We start from the raw sequence: 25469 nt of genomic DNA on the forward strand, positions 1-25469 counted from the left end.
AATGGAAAAATATCCATAAACAAAAAAGTTATAATGATTCAAAGTTATTGAATACTCGGCAGATAAAAATAAGATTTTTTTTGTAATATACACGACATTCAGAATACCGTTACCTTGTTTTAGTTTACATTCCTTCACTTTCTTAAGCATTTATTTATTATTTGGACAGTTGTCTGTCGTACATTTAAACATAATCAAAAAAACACACAAAAAAATGAGTTTAGTCCCCCTAAATTTGCAAAATCTGACACTGTGCGCCGTCGCATAAGACCTTAACCCGCTGTTCACTTAACCAATGCTGATACGTTTCGCAAAATAACGGGGATTTTTTTCTTGACTCTAATGATGAGTTGTTCCTTAGTTAAACGTTTTCCAAGCAAATTACACTTTATTAAAACTTCCGCGAGCAATGTGAGCTGATTTTAAATAATTTAATTACCTGATGGTCTTTAAAAGTGGTAGTTTTCCCTTGATGACCACTATCTGTTACATTTCCACGCTTTTTCTCAGGTGAAATCGTAATACCGATCTATTTACGATAAATTTTTCATTCAAAAAGCGAACCAATTTCAAGCATGAATTTTTATCACATAGAGCTTTAATAATTGTTCTTTTTTGATTAGATAATAATTACTACTATTATAATATTCTTATTGTATAATTTCTTCAAGACACTTTCATTCAAAACGCATTAAAAATCATAAATTTAGTGTTATTTCATTGTGTTGCATTTTTTGTGCTCGTTCACAAAGTTCACTTTTTCCAGCAAATATAAAATAATTCACTTTGCGTAATAGAAATCGAAACAAAATTTACCTTGTTTGGAAGCTCTGAGTTAAGAGAATAAACATCAAAAAGAAAAGATGGATTCATTACCGTTATTTCGAAACAGACGAAATTGAAGATCATATCGTCACGCATTGCTTTTTTGTGCTCGCTACTGTATATTAGTTTTGAAACATAACATATTCGTAGTATTTATTGAAAATTTTATGTACATTCAGAACAAGCTAATCTACCATTCATTACCTGCATTACTCAAAATTGGAGTAATGCAATCATCTATAATTGTTCTTAACTCCCAGGATCACTTCACACTAGGGATGCCAATCGGTACTGGGTTTGACGAATCCCGGGATTCGGGATTTTGAAAATTGCAATCTCGGGATCCCGGGATATTTCGGGATTTATATATGAAAATCTTCAAATAATCACGTTTGTAAAGAAAATTTTTAAATTTGTTGAAATTTATTTAAAAGAAGATGTACTTAAATTAAATCAATCTAATTAATTATAATTTTTAAATAAAAACTTTTAGAATTTTATAATTTCTTAAACTTATTAAATACATACTTTCTAAAAAAGTAAGAAATTATAGTATAGAGAGGCCGACCATATAATATCCTACATGAAAAAACGCACATTTTATTTTTTTACAATGTTTACTTTTCAATTGTCATGTTAATTTTTGTTCGTGCTTAAAATGAAACAACCGAAAACAAGTTAGAGTGCTATATTCGGCTGAGCTGAATCTTACATACCCTCTACCAGCTACTTTTATATTAATACTTTTCCAATTGTTTAAATATTTGTAGAAATAAATTTTCTCATGTCTTAAATAGAAAAATTCCAAGATTTAATTCTATTACAATTCCAAGATATATTGAACATTACAAGCCATTTTCTTTATATTATTATAGCGCTTAGCGATATTTGGCATATATGCATGTATATGAAAGAATTATGGATTTTCAAAATACATATATGTATATATAATTTTGTTCTACACAAATTGATAATGAAACTAGTTAAATACGGTTAAAGCGTTTTTAGGGGCCGAACTCAATTTGGGAGATATGACCAATTGTAGACCTATCGTAAAAAACTCTTTAAGCTAAATTTCTGTACGTGAAAGCTATATTTAAGTAAAATTTTGTATATATTTATACCGTAATTTAGTAACAAGTAATATGTGTAAGTGTTTTTCTGAAGGGAACCTTGTATAGGACCGACACATGTTATAAACCGATCGTGAAAATAGAATTTTTGTATACAAAAGCTATATTTAAGTAAAATTTTGTATATATTTATACCGTAATTTAGTAACAAGTAATATGTGTTTAAGTGTTTTTCTGAAGGGAACCTTGTACAGGACCGACCGCACACATGTTATAAACCGATCGTGAAAATAGAATTTTTGTATACAAAACTAAAATTTGTGTCAAATTTTGTATCAATAGCTTTATTTGGTAATAAGTAATGTGCGTTTAAGAGATTTTCGTAAAAGGACTTTGTATGGGATTTCTGTATCTATATCATTACTAATGAATTAAATAATGAATTGGAAGGGACGAAATGTGGATTATACACAATTTTATATTGTAATTTATGTGTGTAAGAGCAATATTTTTACTAATTGTATGAATATCTTAATTTAGTAATGAATTATTTGCGTTGAGGGGACCTTGTATGGGAGCTATGTCCAATTATGGACCGATTCAAAGAATTTTTTCTCTGAATGAATTATATTGACATAAGATTTTAATTTGTAAAATTTTGTGAAGATATCGATATTGTGACGGAAATTGTTAACAAAAAACCCATTTTCCGGAAATATGTGCCTTTGTATGGGAGGTATATAAAATTGCAGACCGATTATGACAATTTTCAACAGGAATCAAGCTCTTGTATAAAAACGAATCTATGGTGGAATTATTTTGCAAAGTTTTCGAGAAAATTACATCAGAATGTGTAAAAAAAATATTTTTTCGAGGTTGTTTTAAATTTTGATTCTTAACTTCTCCCGGTGTGAATCGATTTTGCTAATTTTCAATACTAAACTGCTAAGGATAATAGTCAATTTTTTCGGTGAATTTATCTGACTTCCTTTGCTTAGTTTAAACGTGATCGTGATTTAGGCAGACAGACAGAATTTGATAAAGACCCAGAATATTTATCAAATGAATATTTTTTGGTGTTACACACGGAATGACAAAATTATATACATATACTCTCTATCACCACTGATGGTGGTGGAGGGTATAAAAGGTCGTACACCCTCTACACGTGTGCATTCGTCGCTGTCTCGCTAACGACACAACAAAATAGAATAAGAGTGGATGTGATGTGGTATGAACTGAAAACCCTTTCACAGTCCCACAATTACATATATCTAGGTACTGATTAAATTCTAAGATGATCTAGTTTTGATCTGTTTAAAACAAAATAGTATGGCCTCCGGTAGTTTAGTGGTTAATGTTCTATTATGGTAGACCGGAGGTCGTGGGTTCGACCTGAGGAACTAGTTAAGGAGCGCACAACAGGCCCGATAGAGGCCTAGGTGTATGTAACTAACTAACTAACAAACTAACTTACTAACTAACTAAATGGGTAATATTGGTCCACGTTTTCGCATAGATCCGTACAAGTGGTCCCCCAGAGTGTAACAATGAAATTCGGTATAAATTGGCATGTCGTAAATGCATACGGTTTGCTTGTGGGTATAAAAGATTCGGTATAGCCGAATATAACACTCTTATTTGTTTTAAATAATATTTGCAGTAAATCTTAAAGATAAAAGCATTGAATATAGTTGAACCATTTTAAACTAATTATTAAAAATTACTTGCAAAAGTCGCGTCAATTTCGAATCTCGATAGGGAATGTGTTTCGTTTTGCCATCCACTAATGCTGATATCACGTTACCCAACGCTGATAATGATAAATTAATTTTAGTTGCCTCTCTAAATCGTTCTCCAACTGCTCCCGTTTTATTTTGACGTTCTGAGCCTGCCAAGTCTACCAAATTTAACTTTCCACGTCGAATACCTCCGGTAACTGGCATTTGCTCCACACTGTCCTCTTCTATGGGTATTTGTTCCAGACTTATTGTAAATATTGAATGGGAACGAGAACTAGTAGCGTTCATTAATGTAGCTCCAACAACCCTATTACGGTTACCCATATTGAGGAGATGGTAGCATTCCTCGGCATTTACTACTGTATGAGTACTTAGTGTCGGAACGGTAACACCAACACCGTGCTGCTCTTTCAAAGCATGGTTGGCGTTAAGATCTTCATATGGATTAAGAAGATCCCGTATATTCTCATTGTAGATTTCTAAATAGCTCACCATAGCCAAATATCTTATTCCCGACGCCACAGATATACCCTCAAAAATATGATCAAAGGAACATGTAATAATCCCACCTCGTTGTTTTGAATTATCAGATCCCTGAAAATAAAAGTGTAATTCAATTTATTTGTAAAAAATCAATTATATAAATTTTAGTGCAAAATTGTCTATAGATGTAAGTTCAAATGTATTTTTTTAAACGTTGCAAAATAATAGTATATTATAAAATTATAAAAAAAATCATGCGACTTTATTTAAAATTGGAAAGAAAACAAAAAAAAAACACAAAATTTTTTTTAAATTAATAATAAATATTATCCCTTAAGACGATCCGCCTATCTGTTTCTGGACTTGATTTCTTCCGCGAGTTTCTCTTTTTTGTTTTTTATATAAAGGATTTTGGACGAAATGTAATGATCTTCCTTACTATTTCTGTTAAGAATTTTGCTTTATTTCTCAATGTTTGAACAATTTTTTTCTCATCTTCGGTACAATGATGATTTCCTTCCATTTTCTTTATCTATTTATCTATCTATCTATCTATCTATCTATCTATCTATCTATCTATCTATCTATCTATCTATCTATCTATCTATCTATCTATCTATCTATCTATCTATCTATCTATCTATATATCTATCTATCTATCTATCTATCTATCTATCTATCTATCTATCTATCTATCTATCTATCTATCTATCTATCTATCTATCTATCTATCTATCTATCTATCTATCTATCTATCTATCTATCTATCTATCTATCTATCTATCTATCTATCTAAAAATGAACGTGTGTTTGTTTGTATGTTTGAACGCTATAGACTACTAAACGCCTGAGCCAATTTTCTTGAAATTCACAGCGAATTCCTGCATGTTTGGAATAGGTAATAGGCTGCTTTTAATTTTTAAATTTCAAGTGGGCGATGAGCCACGTTCACATTAAGAAAATATAAAATTCGTATATTTGAGATAATATAACAGTTAGAGTCCTCAAATTTTGTCGGAGCACCACCCATATAAATTAAATACAAAAATTCGTTCATCTTGGACTCAATTACAGTCAGAATCATAAAATTTTGCATAAATACCTCCCATATAAATTAAAAAAATTGTTTATCTTGAGTTAATATAACAGTTAGAGTCCTAAAATTTTGTCGGAGCCACTTTAGTGTCAATATGATTATTTAGCATAAAGTGGGCGGAATAGCGTTAGGGGGCGTAGTACCTCACATATAATTTATATACAAAAATTCGTTTATCTTAGAAACTATTACAGTTACAGTACGGGAGCGAATAACTTTAGCATCCATGTAAACATTTTGGATTATAAATTATCCGACTACCAATGAGGGGAGCGGCACCTCCCATACTAATTAAATAAAATTTGTTTATTGAAATAATACACAGTGGGGCAGAATGGATTTTTTTTGGAAATAAATCTGGCATTTCTAAACGGCTGATCCGATCGGGATAAAATTTGGCGTGAGCGTAGCCAAGGAGTATTCGAGTTTAAGTTTTGAAGATGAACCACAGATGCCACAGGCACGGAGCTGTGGCGGCTCAAAGTAGGGTACCTACGACATGTAAAATTTTTAAACTCGTGCCATTTTTTTGTTTTTCACCCTAATACAAAGATTTTTATACTTTCTGAAAGCGCTCGACGAGATCTAGAAAAAACATGCTAGGACATACTACTTATCTCTTATAATATCCGAGTTCTATGCATTTAAAAATTTAGTGATACAAAATTTACCATACCTTTGTCCGCCTTTTTTTGAATACCGGGCGTAATTTTGACCAAATGGACTCAATTCTTTCTTGTTAGTTAGACAACAAAATTTCCAATAATATACAAAAATTTTTAATTTAAAAATTCAAAAAATTTTAGATTTTTGCCGTTTTTTTTACCAAAATGTGTCTTAACTCTTTTATTAATAAAATAAAATTTTCTTTAAGAATATATAACAATTTTATAGTTTTCTAAAAGGTATCTTTACGCAGAACGCTTTGGCCTATTTTTTTAAAATCTTGCGTAATTTTGACCAAATGGACTCAATTCTTTCTTGTTAGTTAGACAACAAAATTTCCAATAATATACAAAAATTTTTAATTTAAAAATTCAAAAAATTTTAGATTTTTGCCGTTTTTTTTTACCAAAATGTGTCTTAACTCTTTTATTAATAAAATAAAATTTTCTTTAAGAACATATAACAATTTTATAGTTTTCTAAAAGGTATCTTTACGCAGAACGCTTTGGCCTATTTTTTGAAAATGTTGCCACTGCGTCCTTTCGAATATGACCTATTTTTTATCAAAACTTCAACTTTGGGCGATATGTTCTAAAATCCCAAAGCTGGGATCAGAAAACTGAAAGCAGTTTTGGAAACCTCAATATGTTTTCTATTTACTCCAAAAGTATTTTCCTAGCCCTGAAAGAATTGTGGACCCTATGGGCAAAAATGTAAAAATCCCATTTTTGGGATTTTCATTCCTATTTTTGGGAATTGCGGGATGCCCTTTGACCTTTTCAATTTGTTTTTTTTTTTTCATTTTCTTATTTGAAATTTTTCATTTCATTTCATTGAGTTTTTTCATAAATGAAGATTTTGTCATATATTACATATTTGTTAAATTTCTAAAACTATGATTTATATCAAAATTTTAATAGGGTCGCAGATAGCTACAACAATTTAGTCCATATTTATCCCTTAATATCTTTTTTAGTTAGATATGTTTTAAATTTAATGATTCCAATTTTAAATCTGCCAGAGTTGTATTAGAATCGTCTTTTATTTTAGTTATTAAATTTGGTAAAATAAAGTTATCATATAATTTAATTTTAATATTTGTAAAGTTTTTGCTTAAAGTGTCCAATATCGTCAACATGGTCTTTTAAAAGTGACATGTCATTATTTATCTGGTAAATTTGACTAAGGAATGTCACTTCATCCTCAATATCTGAAATTTTATTCTGGATGTTATTTTTAAAATTATTTAAGTAATTGCCTATTAAAGTTTGTTTTTTATTTATGTGATCCGTTATATTCTGTATTTGGGAAGATATAAGATTGTTAAATATTGTAAAATTATCTACTTGATCTGATAATGAATTTAGTGCGTTATTTATATCTATTTCATCGTCGCTGTCCATTGTTCCTGCTATATATTTAAGTTCTTTTCCTATTATATTTGCAAGTCCTCTTTTCTGTCTAAAATGTGGATTTAAGCTATGTATTTTTCCGTTTAACAACTCGTAATTTTTGTTTATATTGTCAAGTAAGGGTTTTGATCTCATTTCTGTAGAGCTGAAATTCAGTATTTGTATGTTTCTGTGAATATGTTCCAATGTCTCGATATATGCTGTAACATTAACGATGTGAAGTACTTTGTTATATTGTTCAATCACTTTCAACTCATCGATTTTGATTGGTACATATCCATTGTTATTTGTAAGGTCCTGAATGTCGAGGGTTTGGGCATTAACAGTTGTAAAGAGTAATAAGGTAAGTATCCAGTTCGTCATCTAAAAATAAAAGGTATCATGTGTTAGTTGTAAAGGTTGGATTGTCTCTGTCCTGGTATTTTCTTTTTGGTTTTACATGTGTATTATAATATTTGTGTTTAGTTCTCTTAGTTTCTAAATGATCATTATCTATCTTGTTAGCATTTTTTTTATATCTCCTATGGTTTTTACCTCCTCTTATCTCTTTGATGTAGTTTACTCCCTCATTTAAGTCTATATCTACTCTATTTCTATTAAGCTTTCCTATATATTTTTCCTTTTTTAGTACCATCAAATCATGAATTTCCTTATATTTATCCTCATGTACCTTACCATTCACGAAGTCAATAGGTTTAATACCTGTAGTACTATATATAGTGTTATTATAAAAACCTATAATTCTAGTAATTTTCTACTCAACCGTTTCGTCCTGATTTCTTCCGTCATGTCTTAGTAGTCTGATGTGTTTATTTACTGTATTATGCAGTCTTTCTATGTCTGCGTTCGACGTATGATTACTATTCGAGGTGTAATGTACGGAAATACCTTCGTTATTCAAAAATGTTTGCATTTCAGTTGCCTTGAATCCTAGTTCATTATCTACTATAATTTTCTCCATCTTTCCGTACATATTAATAATCTGCAGCAACCGAGTCTTGAATTCCAAACAATTTCTTCCACTAATTTGGAAGGCCATTGCAAATTTACAAAATTTATATATCATTGTCATAAATTGCTTCTTTTCCAATGTGTAAAAAACGTCATATTTTTCCAAAATGCAAGTTTCGCAATTATTTATGAACTTGGTTATACTTGTGTTTAGATTAGGGTTATAGAATTTTCGTTTTAATTCTTCATAAACAGCTTGGATGCCCCTATGGTTCTTACTAAGATGTTCTGCTTGGATGATTTCCATTAGTTTGGTGTCATCTTCTATATCTTCAAGCAATACTTTACATCTTACTACTTTAAGGTTAGTTTCTGCAGAGATTTCATTATAGGTAGTTTTTAAATGTTTCGTAAAAACAGTCATCAATCATCACTGCATTAACCTGGGATGGATTGAAGTGTATTTTAATTAAAGTTACAGCTGTGGCACGATCTAATTCCTTAAAATGGAAAGTTTTCCTAATGTTTCGAAACACCTTCTTAATGCGTGTTCTGATTGAACCTGAACCAATTCTAGATATTATAATTTGATTTTTATAAAAATTTATCGGTGCCGATACTTCTCTAAACTCGGCAATAGATTCTATTGTATTTATTTGTGGGGTTCTGGAAGTGATTCGGTATAACGCATCGAGTGTTCCGTTATTAATGCCTCTTTTGTATACAATATCGTAATCATATTCTTCCAGTTTAAGCCTCCATCTTATGAGTTTAGAACTCGGTTATTTAATAGAGAACAACCACTGCAATGGCTGGTGGTCCGTTTGTATAGTGAATTTCCTTCCAAACAAATATGGACGAAAATATGCAACGGCCCATACCACTGCTAAAAGTTCCTTTTCGATTGTACTGTAATTTACTTCGTGCTCGTTAAGAGTTCTGATTGTCTTGAGAAAGGACGGTGATTGTCTTGAGAAAGGACGGCTCCCAACGCAAAATTGCTAGCATCAGTGTTTAATACAAACTTCTTATTGAAATCTGGATAAGCTAAAATTGGGCTATTAGTGAGAAGGGTTTTTAATTTCTTAAAGCTTGACAGATATTCTGGATCACTTATGTCCAGTTTAGCATCCTTTTTAAGGAACTTAGTCATAGGTTTTGCTATCATAGCGTAGTCCTTAATGAACTTACGATAGTAACCGCTGAGACCTAGAAATTGTTTGATCTGCTTCTGAGTTTTTGGCAATGGATAGTTAGCCACACACTCCACCTTTTTATCGTTTGGTTTCACCCCTTCGCGGGTTACGATATGCCCTAAAAATTCAGTTTCCCTTTTTAAAAATTCACATTTATCTGGCTGAATCTTCAAGTTGGCCTTTTTTATTCGGTTTAATACCAATCTAAGAGAGGTCAAATGTTCCTCGAGCGATGTGGAAAAAATAATTACGTCATCCAGATATACCAAACAGATTTTACCTAATAAATCGCCCAAGACCACGTTCATTAATCGCTGAAATGTAGCTGATGCTGTTTTCAATCCGAAGGGCATTCCTAGAAATTCATAATGTCCGCCCTCTACAGAGAATGCAGTTTTGTGCACATCTCTCTCATCTATTTCGACTTGGTGAAAGCTTTTAGCCAGGTCAAGAGTTGTAAAATACATACTTCTTCCTAGCTTGTCTAATATCTCTTCCATATTTGGAATAGGGTACTTGTCATCGACAGTTTTCTCATTCGGATTATGTTACTATCCAACATTTCCTGGATTTGTTTCCTTACCTCCATTTTGTGGACATAAGGATAGCGGTAAGACTTTGTAAAGATCGGTTTGTCATCGGTTGTATTAATCCGATGTTTTATAACGTTAGTAAATGTTAATTTAGAATTAGGATTGTAAAATAAGTCTTCGTATTTTCTTATTAATCTACAAAATTTTTCTGTCTCCTCTGAATTAAGATGTTCCATACGGATTTTCTTTTCAAAAAATTTGAAATCAAGGGAATCAGTGTTGGACATAAGGTTGAGTTCGAAGATGGGATTTTCGTTCCCTTCAACTCCATTCTTTTGCAACTCCTTAATGTAGTTATTTTCGTCATCCTGATCCCTAAGGTCATCCCTATCATTAAAGTATAAGGGTATTTGACAATCATTAACTTCCATTAAATTAAGCTTATAGTTAATACATGCATTAAGGGGTCAAAGGATATCATTTCCCAATAACCCGTCATAATGTTTATGAAAATCTATTATATAAAACTGTAACATTTTGGTTTTTAAATTAAATTCCCTGAAGGCGGGTATTTCTACCTTTTCTCTTACTACTACTTGGTGTTGCAAAGTTTTGATAAAAATAGGATTAGTTTCCTTGGCCCATTTTGGGTTACAAATACCTGGGTTTAAAACAGAGTTAGTAGCGCCAGTATCTACTATTAATCTTATATGTCCCAGGTCTGTTTTTATTTTTATATGTGGTAGTTTCTGCCCGAGGCAGTGTCCCGAAAATTTGCTGCTCTTTCATTTGTATTTATATCCATTGGTTCTGTAGCTGGTTGATAGTGGTTGTTTTGGAAGTTCGGGGTTCGTTGGTTGTGGTAAGATTGTACGGAACTTCCTTTGTTTTTAAACGGTGAGTGGGGGTTCCTATATTGTCTCTGAAAGGGCTGTTGAAAGGCTGGTTGCTGATTTTGGAAAGGTTGTTGGTAATGCCTATTCTGTTTATGATTTATTTGCATACCATTTCTTACTTGGTTCTGATAGTTCTTTTTATAGTCCTGTTGAGGATTATAATTCAAACGTCTGTTTTGGTGCGAGTTATTCCCTAACTGTCTATTACCGTTACTTTTTGTTTGGGGATTATCATTCCCAGTATGTGCGTGCCCTGCGTGGAACAGAATATCCATAGCCTGTTCTAAGTCTGTGTGATTTCTGCAGAACAGAATTGTCTTCATCGGTTCTGGAATTTTACTTTTAAAAATATTCAATACGGTGCGCATGTTATTAGTCGCGGATAGCCTAGTTGCCTCAGTCTCTCCTAGTATAATAACTAGCTTGTTATTCAACCTATGCAACTTGTTTTTAATATCATTATAAAATTCTACTGTATTTGTTTTAAGTGTTACACTCCTAAGCTCATTAAACAGTTCGTCGCAAGATCGTCTGTCCCGAAGTTATTTTGGAGTATGCCCCTAATGTCTGTCCAGGAAATGACGTGGCAGTTTATTTCGATAGCCTGTTTTGCCTTACCCTTAAGTTTAGATTTTATTACGTCCGAAAAGAGCATCTGAACGAGTTCATCATAGGTCTGAAGATGAGGGTGTACTCTGTCGACGAGAGTCGTGAATGTCTGTAGGTCTTTACAATTCCCATCGAAATCCGGTAGGTTATTTAGGTATTTCATAGGGTCTATGGTAAGTCTATTGACTTGGATATGACCTTGGTCCACCATTTTGAAACAAAAATACTCTTTTTATTACTATATATTTTTTGTTTTCTTAAAATTAAAAAGGAATATGTTATATTATATTTTGTTTTTGTTTGAAATTTCTTATACTCTTATATTTGTATGTCTTTTTCTTCTGTTGCTTAAGTATTTTCTTCTAGACGATATTTTAATAAGTGTTATCTGACGGGTATAATTTCTCAATATTTCCCTATCTTCTTCCTTAAGTATATACAATTCAATGATTGTTTCTAACTCTAATTTTAATTTAAATTTTTCTGATACATTCATCATAAAATACTACACAAATACATTTTCTTACTGTGTTGTTTTGTTGTCCTCCTCCTTGTTGTTCCTTCTAGGTTTCGATCACTGCACATATAAGGTATGCTGATGTAGATTGTTGTTGTTTGTTTGTTTTAGTTGCTGTAGGTATTGTTAAGTTGTTGTTGGTGTTGTAAAGTTGCTGTTGGCGTTGTAAAGTTGCCTCAAAGGAGTTGATCTCCTTTATTGGGGTTTTCCAAAGGAGTTGATCTCCTTTTTAGGATTTTGCCGAAGGAGTTGATCTCCTTTTTTAAAGTTTTTTTTTCAAGGGAGTTGATCTCCTTTATTGGGGTTTTCCAAAGGAGTTGATCTCCTTTTTAGGATCTTTCTAAAGGAGTTTATCTCCTTTTTGGAGTTTTTCCAAAGGATTTGATCTCCTATATTTTAGAAAGGATACCCGATCCTACCGACTGCGCCAGTTTTGTATATGGATTTTAATCCACGTAAAAAAATAACACACTAGTTTTGAATGTTTAATAAGACTCCCTTTATTGAAGATTTTTATTTTCTTATATACTAATATTTTGTTCATTTAGCAAAAATATATTTGTGGGAAAACATAAGTTTATTTTGCAACAAAATAAACTTATGTTTTTTTATTTCGTCAATTTCTTCTAAAAAGGTTTCATTTTCTTGCAGGTGTTATTTATTTTGTGGGAAAGAATATCTGTCAACTTACACTTTTTCTATTCCAATATTAATGTAACGCGAGTGTGCTTTCTTTATATGAAACAAAGCAAACTCATGTTAAAAAGAACAAATTGCAAAATTGCATCTTCCCACTGGAAGTGCAATATCAGTTATTTTATTAGAAAATTATTTGGCCAAATTGCAAAATGCAATTTGGTCTTTCCCAAAGAAAATAAGTAAAAGGTAGATAGAATAATAAGATCAGAGGTGACAAAGAGTAAATTAAATAATGACAACGCTAGGGGTCATAACAATTAACCACACTTTTTATTTTAAAAACCAAAAGGCTATTTTGTTTAAGTTTAACAACGTCTTTGTTCGTGATCGCATTATGGTCGAATACTTCAAAACCAGACCTCTAAAATTATGTGATGTTATTGGTGGTGATATTGATTCACGAATTTATTTGAATGATCACTACTCCCCTGCTACTGGTAGATTGAATATTGTTTGCAAGAAACTTATAAGAAAGAAAGTCATTAACAAATTTAGAATATTAAATGGTAATAGATTAAAAGTAAGGTTAACAATAGCATATGTGACTCTGCCGACTGTATTGCACTACTTAACAATGGAACATAGGTATTTGCTGTCTATTACTTTATATTTTAGTGTATTTTAGTATTGTTATTAGTTTCTTAATATAAGTCATTGATTGGCAATTAGAAAAAATGCATTTTTATGCGAGATTCGTATTTGTGGTAATTTTTGATTTCTACTTAAATAATATTGTTCTTAGTATTTGAATCTTTTTCATTTAAATTAGATTAATAATTTATGTATTTTTCCTAATTGCATTTACTTTTTTTATGATTTTTATAAGTTTTGTTCATTTTTTTATGATTTCCTTTTAATAATTTTGTATTACTTTTTTATGATTTTCCTTTTTAAAATTTTGTATTATATTTTTTATGATTTTCTTTTTTATAAATTTATATAATTTTTTATGATTTTGTATTATTTTGTATGATTTTTTTAATTTTTTTCCTTATTTTTTATAATTTTGTATAATTTTCTTTTTTATAATTTTGTATTACTTTTTATGATTTTTTTAATGATTTTTGCTGTTTTTAATTTTTAATTAAATGTTTGTGCGGTAATGAATTTAGTTATTTAATTAGGTACTTTTTAATATTTTTATATGAATGAGTCTAAAATCTTTTATTAGGGTCAAGAAGGGCTTACATACTAAAGTATCTACTTTAACCAAATGTTATAAATAATAATAAAAATAAACCACTATATGAATAACCTACCTGTCAACTTCTACCTCTCCACCCACTTCTTAAAGTCAAATGTCATAAAATAATAAATAAACTGGTACTTCGGAGAAGGGCCATAAAATATTTCCACTTGGTTCTGTAGCTGGTTGATAGTGGTTGTTTTGGAAGTTCGGGGTTCGTTGGTTGTGGTAAGGTTGTACGGAACTTCCTTGGTTTTGAAACGGTGAGTGGGGGTTCCTATATTGCCTCTGAAAGGGCTGTTGAAAGGCTGCACAGTGGGGAAGAATGGAATTTTTTGGAAATAAATCTGGCATTTCTAAACGGCTGATCCGACCGGGAGCGTAGCCAAGGAGTATTCGAGTTTAAGTTTTGAAGATGAACCCCGCAGATGCCCCAGGGACGGAGCTGTGGCGGCTCAAAGTAGGGTACCTACGACGGTTATTTAATAGAGAACAACCACTGCAATGGCTGGTGGTCCGTTTGTATAGTGAATTTCCTTCCAAACAAATATGGACGAAAATATGCAACGGCCCATACCACTGCTAAAAGTTCCTTTTCGATTGTACTGTAATTTACTTCGTGCTCGTTAAGAGTTCTGATTGTCTTGAGAAAGGACGGTGATTGTCTTGAGAAAGGACGGCTCCCAACGCAAAATTGCTAGCATCAGTGTTTAATACAAACTTCTAATTGAAATCTGGATAAGCTAAAATTTGGCTATTAGTGAGAAGGGTTTTTAATTTCTTAAAGCTTGACAGATATTCTGGATCACTTATGTCCAGTTTAGCATCCTTTTTAAGGAACTTAGTCATAGGTTTTGCTATCATAGCGTAGTCCTTAATGAACTTACGATAGTAACCGCTGAGACCTAGAAATTGTTTGATCTGCTTCTGAGTTTTTGGCAATGGATAGTTAGCCACACACTCCACCTTTTTATCGTTTGGTTTCACCCCTTCGCGGGTTACGATATGCCCTAAAAATTCAGTTTCCCTTTTTAAAAATTCACATTTATCTGGCTGAATCTTCAAGTTGGCCTTTTTTATTCGGTTTAATACCAATCTAAGAGAGGTCAAATGTTCCTCGAGCGATGTGGAAAAAATAATTACGTCATCCAGATATACCAAACAGATTTTACCTAATAAATCGCCCAAGACCACGTTCATTAATCGCTGAAATGTAGCTGATGCTGTTTTCAATCCGAAGGGCATTCCTAGAAATTCATAATGTCCGCCCTCTACAGAGAATGCAGTTTTGTGCACATCTCTCTCATCTATTTCGACTTGGTGAAAGCTTTTAGCCAGGTCAAGAGTTGTAAAATACATACTTCTTCCTAGCTTGTCTAATATCTCTTCCATATTTGGAATAGGGTACTTGTCATCGACAGTTTTCTCATTCGGATTATGTTACTATCCAACATTTCCTGGATTTGTTTCCTTACCTCCATTTTGTGGACATAAGGATAGCGGTAAGACTTTGTAAAGATCGGTTTGTCATCGGTTGTATTAATCCGATGTTTTATAACGTTAGTAAATGTTAATTTAGAATTAGGATTGTAAAATAAGTCTTCGTATTTTCTTATTAATCTACAAAATTTTTCATTCTCCTCTGAATTAAGATGTTCCATACGGATTTTCTTTTCAAAAAATTTGAAATCAAGGGAATCAGTGTTTGACACAAAGTTTAGTTCGAAGATGGGATTTTCGTTCCCTAAAACTCCATTCTTTTGTAACTCCTTAATGTAGTTATTTTCGTCGTCCTGATCCCTAAGGTCATTAAAGTATAAGGGTATTTGACAATCATAAATTTCAATTAAATTAAGCTTATAGTTAATACATGCATTAAGGGGTCTAAGGATATCACTTCCCAATAACCCGTCATAATGTTTATGAAAATCTATTATATAAAACTGTAACATTTTGTTTTTTAACTTAAATTACCTGAAGGCGGGTATTTCTATTTTTTCTTTTACTACTTGGTGTTGCAAAGTTTTGATAAAAATAGGATTAGTTTCCTTGTCCCATTTTGGGTTACAAATACCTGGGTTTAAAACGCCAGTATCTACTATTAATCTTATATGTCCCAGGTTTGTTTTTATTTTTATATGTGGTAGTTTCTGCCCGAGGCAGTGTCCCGAAAATTTGCTGCTCTTTCATTTGTATTTATATCCATTGGTTCTGTAGCTGGTTGATAGTGGTTGTTTTGGAAGTTCGGGGTTCGTTGGTTGTGGTAAGGTTGTACGGAACTTCCTTGGTTTTGAAACGGTGAGTGGGGGTTCCTATATTGTCTCTGAAAGGGCTGTTGAAAGGCTGCACAGTGGGGCAGAATGGAAATTTTTTGGAAATAAATCTGGCATTTCTAAACGGCTGATCCGATCGGGATAAAATTTGGCGTCAGCGTAGCCAAGGAGTATTCGAGTTTAAGTTTTGAAGATGAACCCCGCAGATGCCCCAGGGACGGAGCTGTGGCGGCTCGAAGTAGGGTACCTACGACATGTAAAATTTTTAAACTCGTGCCATTTTTTTGTTTTTCACCCAAATACAAAGATTTTTATATTTTCTGAAAGCGCTCGACGAGATCTTGAAAATACTTATCTCTTATAATATCCGAGTTATAGGCATTTAAAAATGTAGTGATACAAAATTTACGCCTTTTTTGAATACCAGGCGTAATTTTGGACCAAATGGACTAAATTTTGTTAGTTAGACAATTTCATTTCCAATAATATACAAAAAATTTCAGATCAATATCATTTACAGATCCAAAAATATACGTTTTTAAATTTAAAAATTTTAGATTTTTGCCTTTTTTTGCCCAAAATGTGTCTTAACTTTTTTTATTAATAAAATAAAATTTTCTTTAAGAATATATAACAATTTTATAGTTTTCTAAAAGGTATCTTTACGCAAAACGCTTTGGCATAAAAAAAACTTATTTTTTGAAAATGTTGCCACTGCGTCCTTCCGAATATGACCTATTTTTTTTATCAAAACTTCAACTTTGGGCGACATGTTCTAAAATCCCAAAGCTGGGATCAGAAAACTGAAAGCAGTTTTGGAAACCTCTATTTACTCCAAAAGTATTTTCCCAGCTCTGAAAGAAATGTGGACTCTATGGGCAAAAATGTAAAAATCCCATTTTTGGCATTTTCATTCCTATTTTTGGGAATTGCGGGATGCCTTTTGACCTTTTCAATTCTTTTTTTTTCATTTTCTTATTTAAAATTTTTCATTTCATTTCATTGAGTTTTTTTCATAAATAAAGATTTTGTCATATATTACATATTTGTTAAATTTCTAAAACTATGATTTATATCAAAATTTTAATAGGGTCGCAGATAGCTACAACAATTTAGTCCATATTTATCCCTTAATATCTTTTTTAGTTAGATATGGAAATTCTCGACCCTTTACAAAAAAATTTCAAGCCAATATCTCAATTACATTTAAAAATATGTTCATTTAAACCTGTATCCTTTAATTTCATATTTTTCATATTTTAGTATTAAATATGACAGAACATGTTTAAATCTTATACCTTTAAATCTTTACCTATTTTCTATTTGCTTGCTTATCCTTATAATTGAAAGGTCCTATTATGCTTAAATTTTCAGAAATTTATAACTATTTTTTACCTAAATTTTTTCGTTCTGTTTCGTTTATGATCATGTAGGTAAAAATATACAGGTAATGATAATTTCGATTCATTCACTAATAAGAAATATCAATGACTGAATTACAGGTTATAGTAATATAGTCCTAAATGTTAATAGGTAGACAGTTCATAAGTTTTTACTTTGGAATACCTGTATCGGAAATGACAAGAATTGGTATATAAGTAAACTTCTCAGATTTTAAGTACCATATTTAATAAATCTACCATAAGATTACATTAAAGTACGAAGAGTTGTGTTCCGTTTTATGGAGTGTATCTTCAAAAGGGACAGAAAGAATTGAAGACATTTCAAATTATATAAAAACTACATATAGTAGAAAAGTAGACAAAACAGGCATATCAAAATTTGAAAACTTTTTGATGTAAAAAGTAAGTCTGTGGATGGAAATCAAAAGAAATTTCGATTAAAATTTTGAAGTTGGATGGAAACTACTACGGAAAACTCAACTTACAACACATCAGCAGGAGCGCCTTGCAAGTCATACGAAGACTTATATTCAAGGTCAAAAAAAGAGGGTCACACAAAAACTTTTTTCAATCTCAAATGAGGAAATTGCTGATACATTTAACGAAATGCTGAAAAAGGAAAACCAACCTATGGATGCAGTTTTCTGATCCCAGCTTTGGGATTTTAGAACATGTCGCCCATAGTTGAAGTTTTGATAAAAAATAGGTCATATTCGGAAGGACGCAGTGGCAACATTTTCAAAAAATAGGACAAGTTTTTTATTAATAAAAGAGTTAAGACACATTTTGGGCAAAAAAACGGCAAAAATCTAAAATTTTTTGAATTTTTAAATTAAAAAAACGTATATTTTTGGATCTGTAAATGATATTGAGTCCATTTGGTTCAAAATTACGCCCGGTATTCGAAAAAAGGCGGACCAAGGTATGGTAAATTTTGTATCACTAAATTTTTAAATGCCTATAACTCGGATATTATAAGAGATAAGTAGTATGTCCAAGCATGTATTTTTTCAAGATCTCATCGAGCGCTTTCAGAAAATATAAAAATCTTTGTATTAGGGTGAAAAACAAAAAATTTTATCCCGATCGGATCAGCCGTTTAGAAATGCCAGATTTATTTCCAAAAAATTTCCATTCTGCCCCACTGTGTAATATAATATAATAAGAGTTAGAGTCCTCAAATTTTGTCGTAGGCAAGTTAGTGTCAATATGATTATATGGGATAAAAAGTAAGCGGACTAACGTTAGGGGGCGTGGCACCTCCCATATAATTTATATACAATAATTCGTTTATCTTAGAAACTATTACAGTTAGAATATTAAAATTTTGCACGAATAACTTTAACATCCATGTTAACATTTGGATAATAAATTGGTGAACTACCCATGAGGAGAACGATACCTGCCATATTAATTAAATACAAAAATTCGTTTATCTTGAGATAATATAACAATTAGAGTCCTCAAATTTTGTCGGGGCCACTTTAGTGTCAATACGATTATTTAGGATAAAAAGTGGGCGGACTAGCTTAAGGGGCATGATAACTCCCATACAAATTAAATATAAAAATTCGTTTATCATGGAAGCTGTTACAGTTAAAATCTTAAAATTTTGCACGAATAATTTTAACATCCATTTAACATTTTGGATATTAAAGTGGCGGACTATTATGGGGGCTTGGAGCCCTTATATAAGTAAAATAGAAAAATTCGTATATCTAAAAATCTATTAGAGCTAGAATCTTTAAATTTTGCTTGAAGCATTTTGACATTCATCTGAACATTTAGACTATAACGAGCCTCCTTTTAATGGGGACTTTACATCTCCCATATGAATAAAATACAAAATATTGTTTATCTAGGAAAACATAGAACTAATTGCACCAAATTTGCCTAAGTAAATTACATAAATATTCATTTGAACATTCTGGAGGAAAAAGGGCGGACATTCTTCTGGGGAGCTTGAAGCGCCCACATGAATTAAATAAAAATATTAGAGCTAGACTCTTCAAATTTTATATGAATAACTTTGACGTTCATGTAAACATCTAGAAAATAACGGGTGGACTCTTAATGGGGGCTTAGCACAACATATATGAATTAAATAAATAATTTCGTATATATTAAAAACTTTTAGATAATTCAAAATTTTCATATTAATTTGTTTTATAAACGTTCTACAATATGTCGAATATGCCTTGAGACTATTGCTAAAAATCAGTCTAGCATCCAATGTAATCAATGTGCTCTTTGGATTCATATTAAGTGTAATGGTTTGCAAGAAAAGACCCTTTCTTTGTTATAGGACAACATATCACTTTTGTTCGCTTGCGCTAACTGCATTAAAATCCTAACTCTGCTATTGACAATCTTCGCACTGAAGTGAGTGCTGTGGAGGATGAAAATAACTTGTTACATAAAAGATTAAATCGTGGTGACATTGTTGTTGTTGGTTTACCAGCTGACATAATTGATTTTGTTGACCCCATTATTAAGATAGGGTCAATATATAATGGTTCTGTGTTGCCTGTTGATATTAACAGTTTTGTATATGGATTTTAATCCACGTAAAAAATAACACACTAGTTTTGAATGTTTAATAAGACTCCCTTTATTGAAGATTTTTATTTTCTTATATACTAATATTTTGTTTATTTAGCAAAAATATATTTGTGGGAAAACATAAGTTTATTTTGCAACAAAATAAACTTATGTGTTTTTATTTCGTCAATTTCTTCTAAAAAGGTTTCATTTTCTTGCAGGTGTTATTTATTTTGTGGGAAAGAATATCTGTTAACTTGCACTTTTTCTATTCCAATATTAATGTAACGCGAGTGTGCTTTGTTTATATGAAACAAAGCAAACTCATGTTAAAAAGAACAAATTGCAAAATTGCATCTTCCCACTGGAAATGCAATATCAGTTATTTTATTAGAAAATTATTTGGCCAAATTGCAAAATGCAATTTGGTCTTTCCCAAAGAAAATAAGTAAAAGGTAGATAGAATAATGACATCAGAGGTGATAAAGAGTAAATTAAATAATGACAACGCTAGGGGTCATAACACCCCCACCGTTAGCTTGAGGCTCCGACGAAATTTGCAATATTGAAACCTTTTGTCTTATAACGTATACAAAAATTATGGTTATTACTATAATAAACATCATAATTATTACATTTATGCTTATATTAATGATTCTGGAATTATTATTATGGTATACAATTTTTTTATGTTTTCTTCATATTCAATTTGTTTTAAATATAATGATTCCAATTTTAAATCTGCCAGAGTTGTATTAGAATCGTCTTTAGTTATTAAATTTGGTAAAATAAAGTTATCATATAATTTAATTTTAACATTTGTAAAGTTTTTGCTTAAAGTATAAATTTCACAGTTTTCAAATTTTATAAGAAACGTTCCTGTAACTGTTGTTTTAATTTTATTACAATTATGTTCTATTTTAGAAAAATAGTTTTTAAATATTAAAATACCTGGAATTATTTCCGTAATATTAGTATCATTCATTGTTAGCATTTTGCATTGAGCTTCCTCGTATAAAATAATATTTTTCAAACAATTATAATTAATTGGAATTAAATTTTTCCTTAAATTTTCCGCAATATTTGTGTCATATATTATGTTTTCTACATCCAATAACACTTTGAAATTTTTTAATAAGATTGATTTATTGTTTCCATTCGGTATTGGTTCAAATATAATTTTTGACAATATTTTGTCCGAATATTGGGGAATCATATGTACAATTATAATATTCTCATCATGGAGGGCTACAGCCACCTTTATATTTGTATAACTGTCAAAATCTGTTAAAAGGTCTAATTCGGTCTTGGTAAGTATGTCTGTCGGAATTATTCCTAATTTACTGGAGAAAATTATTTGTCCAATATCGTCAACATGGTCTTTTAAAAGTGACATGTCATTATTTATCTGGTAAATTTGACTTAGGAATGTCACTTCATCCTCAATATCTGAAATTTTATTCTGGATGTTATTTTTAAAATTATTTAAGTAATTGCCTATTAAAGTTTGTTTTTTATTTATGTGATCCGTTATATTCTGTATTTGGGAAGATATAAGATTGTTAAATATTGTAAAATTATCTACTTGATCTGATAATGAATTTAGTGCGTTATTTATATCTATTTCATCGTCGCTGTCCATTGTCCCTGCTATATATTTAAGTCATTTTCCTATTATATTTGCAAGTCCTCTTTTCTGTCTAAAATGTGGATTTAAGCTATGTCCATTTAACAACTCGTAATTTTTGTTTATATTGTCAAGTAAGGGTTTTGATATCATTTCTGTAGAGCTGGAATTCAGTATTTGTATGTTTCTGTCTCGATGTATGCTGTAGCATTAACGATGTGAAGTACTTTGTTAAATTGTTCAATCACTTTCAACTCATCGATTTTGATTGGTACATATCCATTGTTATTTGTAAGGTCCTGAATGTCGAGGGTTTGGGCATTAACAGTTGTAAAGAGTAATAAGGTAAATATCCAGTTCGTCATCTAAAAATAAAAAGTATCATGTGTTAGTTGTAAAGGTTGGATTGTTTCTGTCCTGATATTTTCTTTTTGGTTTTACATGTGTCTTATAATATTTGTGTTTAGTTCTCTTAGTTTCTAAATTATCATTATCTATCTTGTTGGCATCTATTTTTCTTTATCTCCTATGGTTTTTACCTCCTCTTATCTCTTTGATGTAGTTTACTCCCTCATTTAAGTATATATCTACTCTATTTCTATTAAGCTTTCCTATATAATTTTCCTTTTTTAGTACCATCAAATCATGAATTTCCTTATATTTATCCTCATGTACCTTACCATTCACGAAGTCAATAGGTTTAATACCTGTAGTACTATGTATAGTGTTATTATAAAAACCTATAATTCTAGTGATTTTCTCCTCAACCGTTTCGTCCTGATTTCTTCCGTCATGTCTTAGTAGTCTGATGTGTTCATTTATTGTATTATGCAGTCTTTCTATGTCTGCGTTCGACGTATGATTACTATTCGAGGTGTAATGTACGGAAATACCTTCGTTATTCAAAAATGTTTGCATTTCAGTTGCCTTGAATCCTAGTTCATTATCTACTATAATTTTCTCCATCTTTCCGTACATATTAATAATCTGCGGCAACCGAGTCTTGAATTCCCAACAATTTCTTCCACTAATTTGGAAGGCCATTGCAAATTTAGAAAATTCATCTATCATTGTCATAAATTGCTTCTTTTCCAATGTGTAAAAAACGTCGATATGGACTATTTCTCGAGGTTTACTTGGGGTTTCAGTGACTTTAAAAGGTATTTTCGGTGGTTTGCGGTCATATTTTTCCAAAATGCAAGTTTCGCAATTATTTTTGAACTTGGTTATACTTGTGTTTAGATTAGGGTTATAGAATTTTCGTTTTAATTCTTCATAAACAGCTTGGATGCCCCTATGGTTCTTACTAAGATGTTCTGCTTGGATGATTTCCAATAGTTTGGTGTCATCTTCTATATCTTCAAGCAATACTTTACATCTTATTACTTTAAGGTTAGTTTCTGCAGAGATTTCATTATAGGTATTTTTAAATGTTTCGTAAAAACAGTCATCAATCATCACTGCATTAACCTGGGATGGATTGAAGTGTATTTTAATTAAAGTTACAGCTGTGACACGATCTAATTCCTTAACATGGAAAATTTTCCTAATGTTTCGAAACACCTTCTTAATGCGTGTTCTGATAGAACCTGAACCAATTCTAGATATTATAATTTGATTTTTATAAAATTGCTAGCATCAGTGTTTAATACAAACTTCTTATTGAAATCTGGATAAGCTAAAATTGGGCTATTAGTGAGAAGGGTTTTTAATTTCTTAAAGCTTGACAGATATTCTGGATCATTTATGTCCAGTTTAGCATCCTTTTTAAGGAACTTAGTCATAGGTTTTGCTATCATAGCGTAGTCGTTAATGAACTTACGATAGTATCCGCTGAGACCTAGAAATTGTTTGATCTGCTTCTGAGTTTTTGGCAATGGATAGTTAGCCACACACTCCACCTTTTTATCGTTTGGTTTCACCCCTTCGCGGGTTACGATATGCCCTAAAAATTCAGTTTCCCTTTTTAAAAATTCACATTTATCTGGCTGAATCTTCAAGTTTGCCTCTTTTATTCGGTTTAATACCAATCTAAGAGAGGTAAAATGTTCCTCGAGCGATGTGGAAAAAATAATTACGTCATCCAGATATACCAAACAGATTTTACCTAATAAATCGCCCAAGACCACGTTCATTAATCGCTGAAATGTAATCCATAGGTTGGTTTTCCTTTTTCAGCATTTCGTTAAATGTATCAGCAATTTCCTCATTTGAGATTGAAAAAAGTTTTGTGTGACCCTCTTTTTTTTTTGACCTTGAACATAAGTCTTCGTATGACTTGCAAGGCGCTCCTGCTGATGTGTTGTAAGTTGAGATTTCCGTAGTAGTTTCCATCCAACTACAAAATTTTAATCGAAATTTCTTTTGATTTCCATACAAATAATTTTCTCCAGTAAATTAGGAATAATTCCGACAGACATACTTACCAAGACCGAATTAGCCCTTATAACAGATTTTGACATTATACAAATATAAAGGTGGCTGTAGCCCTCCATGATGAGAATATTATAATTGTACTTATGATTCCCCAATATTCGGACAAAATATTGTCAAAAATTATATTTGAACCAATACCGAATGGGAACAATAAATCAATCTTATTAAAAAATAACAAAGTGTTATTAGATGTAGATAACATAATATATGACACAAATATTGCGGAAAATTTAAGGACAAATTTAATTCCAATTAATAATAATTGTTTGAAAAAATATTTTTTTTATACGAGGAAGCTCAATGCAAAATGCTAACAATGAATGATACTAATATTACGGAAATAATTCCAGGTATTTTAATATTTAAAAACTATTTTTCTAAAATAGAACATAATTGTAATATAATTAAAGCAAAAGTTACAGGGACGTTTCTTATAAAATTTGAAAACTGTGAAATTTATACTTTAAGCAAAAACTTTACAAATATTAAAATTAAATTATATGATAACTTTATTTTACCAAATTTAATAACTAAAATAAAAGACGATTCTAATACAACTCTGGCAGATTTAAAATTGGAATCATTAAATTTAAAACATATCTAACTAAAAAAGATATTAAGGGATAAATATGGATTAAATTGTTGTAGCTATCTGCGACCCTATTAAAATTTTGATATAAATCATAGTTTTAGAAATTTAACAAATATGTAATATATGACAAAATCTTTATTTATGAAAAAACTCAATGAAATGAAATGAAAAATTTCAAATAAGAAAATGAAAAAAAAAACAAATTGAAAAGGTCAAAGGGCATCCCGCAATTCCCAAAAACAGGAATGAAAATGCCAAAAATGGGATTTTTTACATTTTTGCCCATAGGGTCCACATTTCTTTCAGGGCTGGGAAAATACTTTTGGAGTAAATAGAAAACATATTGAGGTTTCCAAAACTGCTTTCAGCTTTCTGATCCCAGCTTTGGGATTTTAGAACATGTCGCCCAAAGTTGAAGTTTTGATAAAAAATAGGTCATATTCGGAAGGACGCAGTGGCAACATTTTCAAAAAATAAGTTTTTTACTCCAAAGCGTTCTGCGTAAAGAAACCTTTTAGAAAACTATAAAATTGTTATATGTTCTTAAAGAAAATTTTATTTTATTAATAAAAGAGTTAAGACACATTTTGGGCAAAAAAACGGCAAAAATCTAAAATTTTTTGAATTTTTAAATTAAAAAAACGTATATTTTTGGATCTGTAAATGATATTGATCTGAAATTTTTGTATATTATTGGAAATTTTGTTGTCTAA

At 30.9% G+C, this 25469-nt stretch overlaps 1 protein-coding gene across 1 annotated transcript in view; it reads right to left on the reverse strand.

Moving 5' to 3' along the window:
- Positions 1-2554: 2554 nt before the first annotated feature.
- LOC124419031 (kinesin-like protein KIF17) overlaps positions 2555-25469 on the reverse strand; it is an 87065-nt gene continuing 64150 nt past the window's right edge. The window contains exon 3 of the mRNA XM_046947182.1: positions 2555-4234. Coding sequence (XP_046803138.1) covers positions 3608-4234 — 627 coding nt within the window. The 3' untranslated portion in view covers positions 2555-3607. The remainder of the gene's footprint in view (positions 4235-25469) is intronic.

Source organism: Lucilia cuprina, chromosome X (genome assembly GCF_022045245.1).
Source record: "Lucilia cuprina isolate Lc7/37 chromosome X, ASM2204524v1, whole genome shotgun sequence".
Taxonomy (NCBI): domain Eukaryota; kingdom Metazoa; phylum Arthropoda; class Insecta; order Diptera; family Calliphoridae; genus Lucilia; species Lucilia cuprina.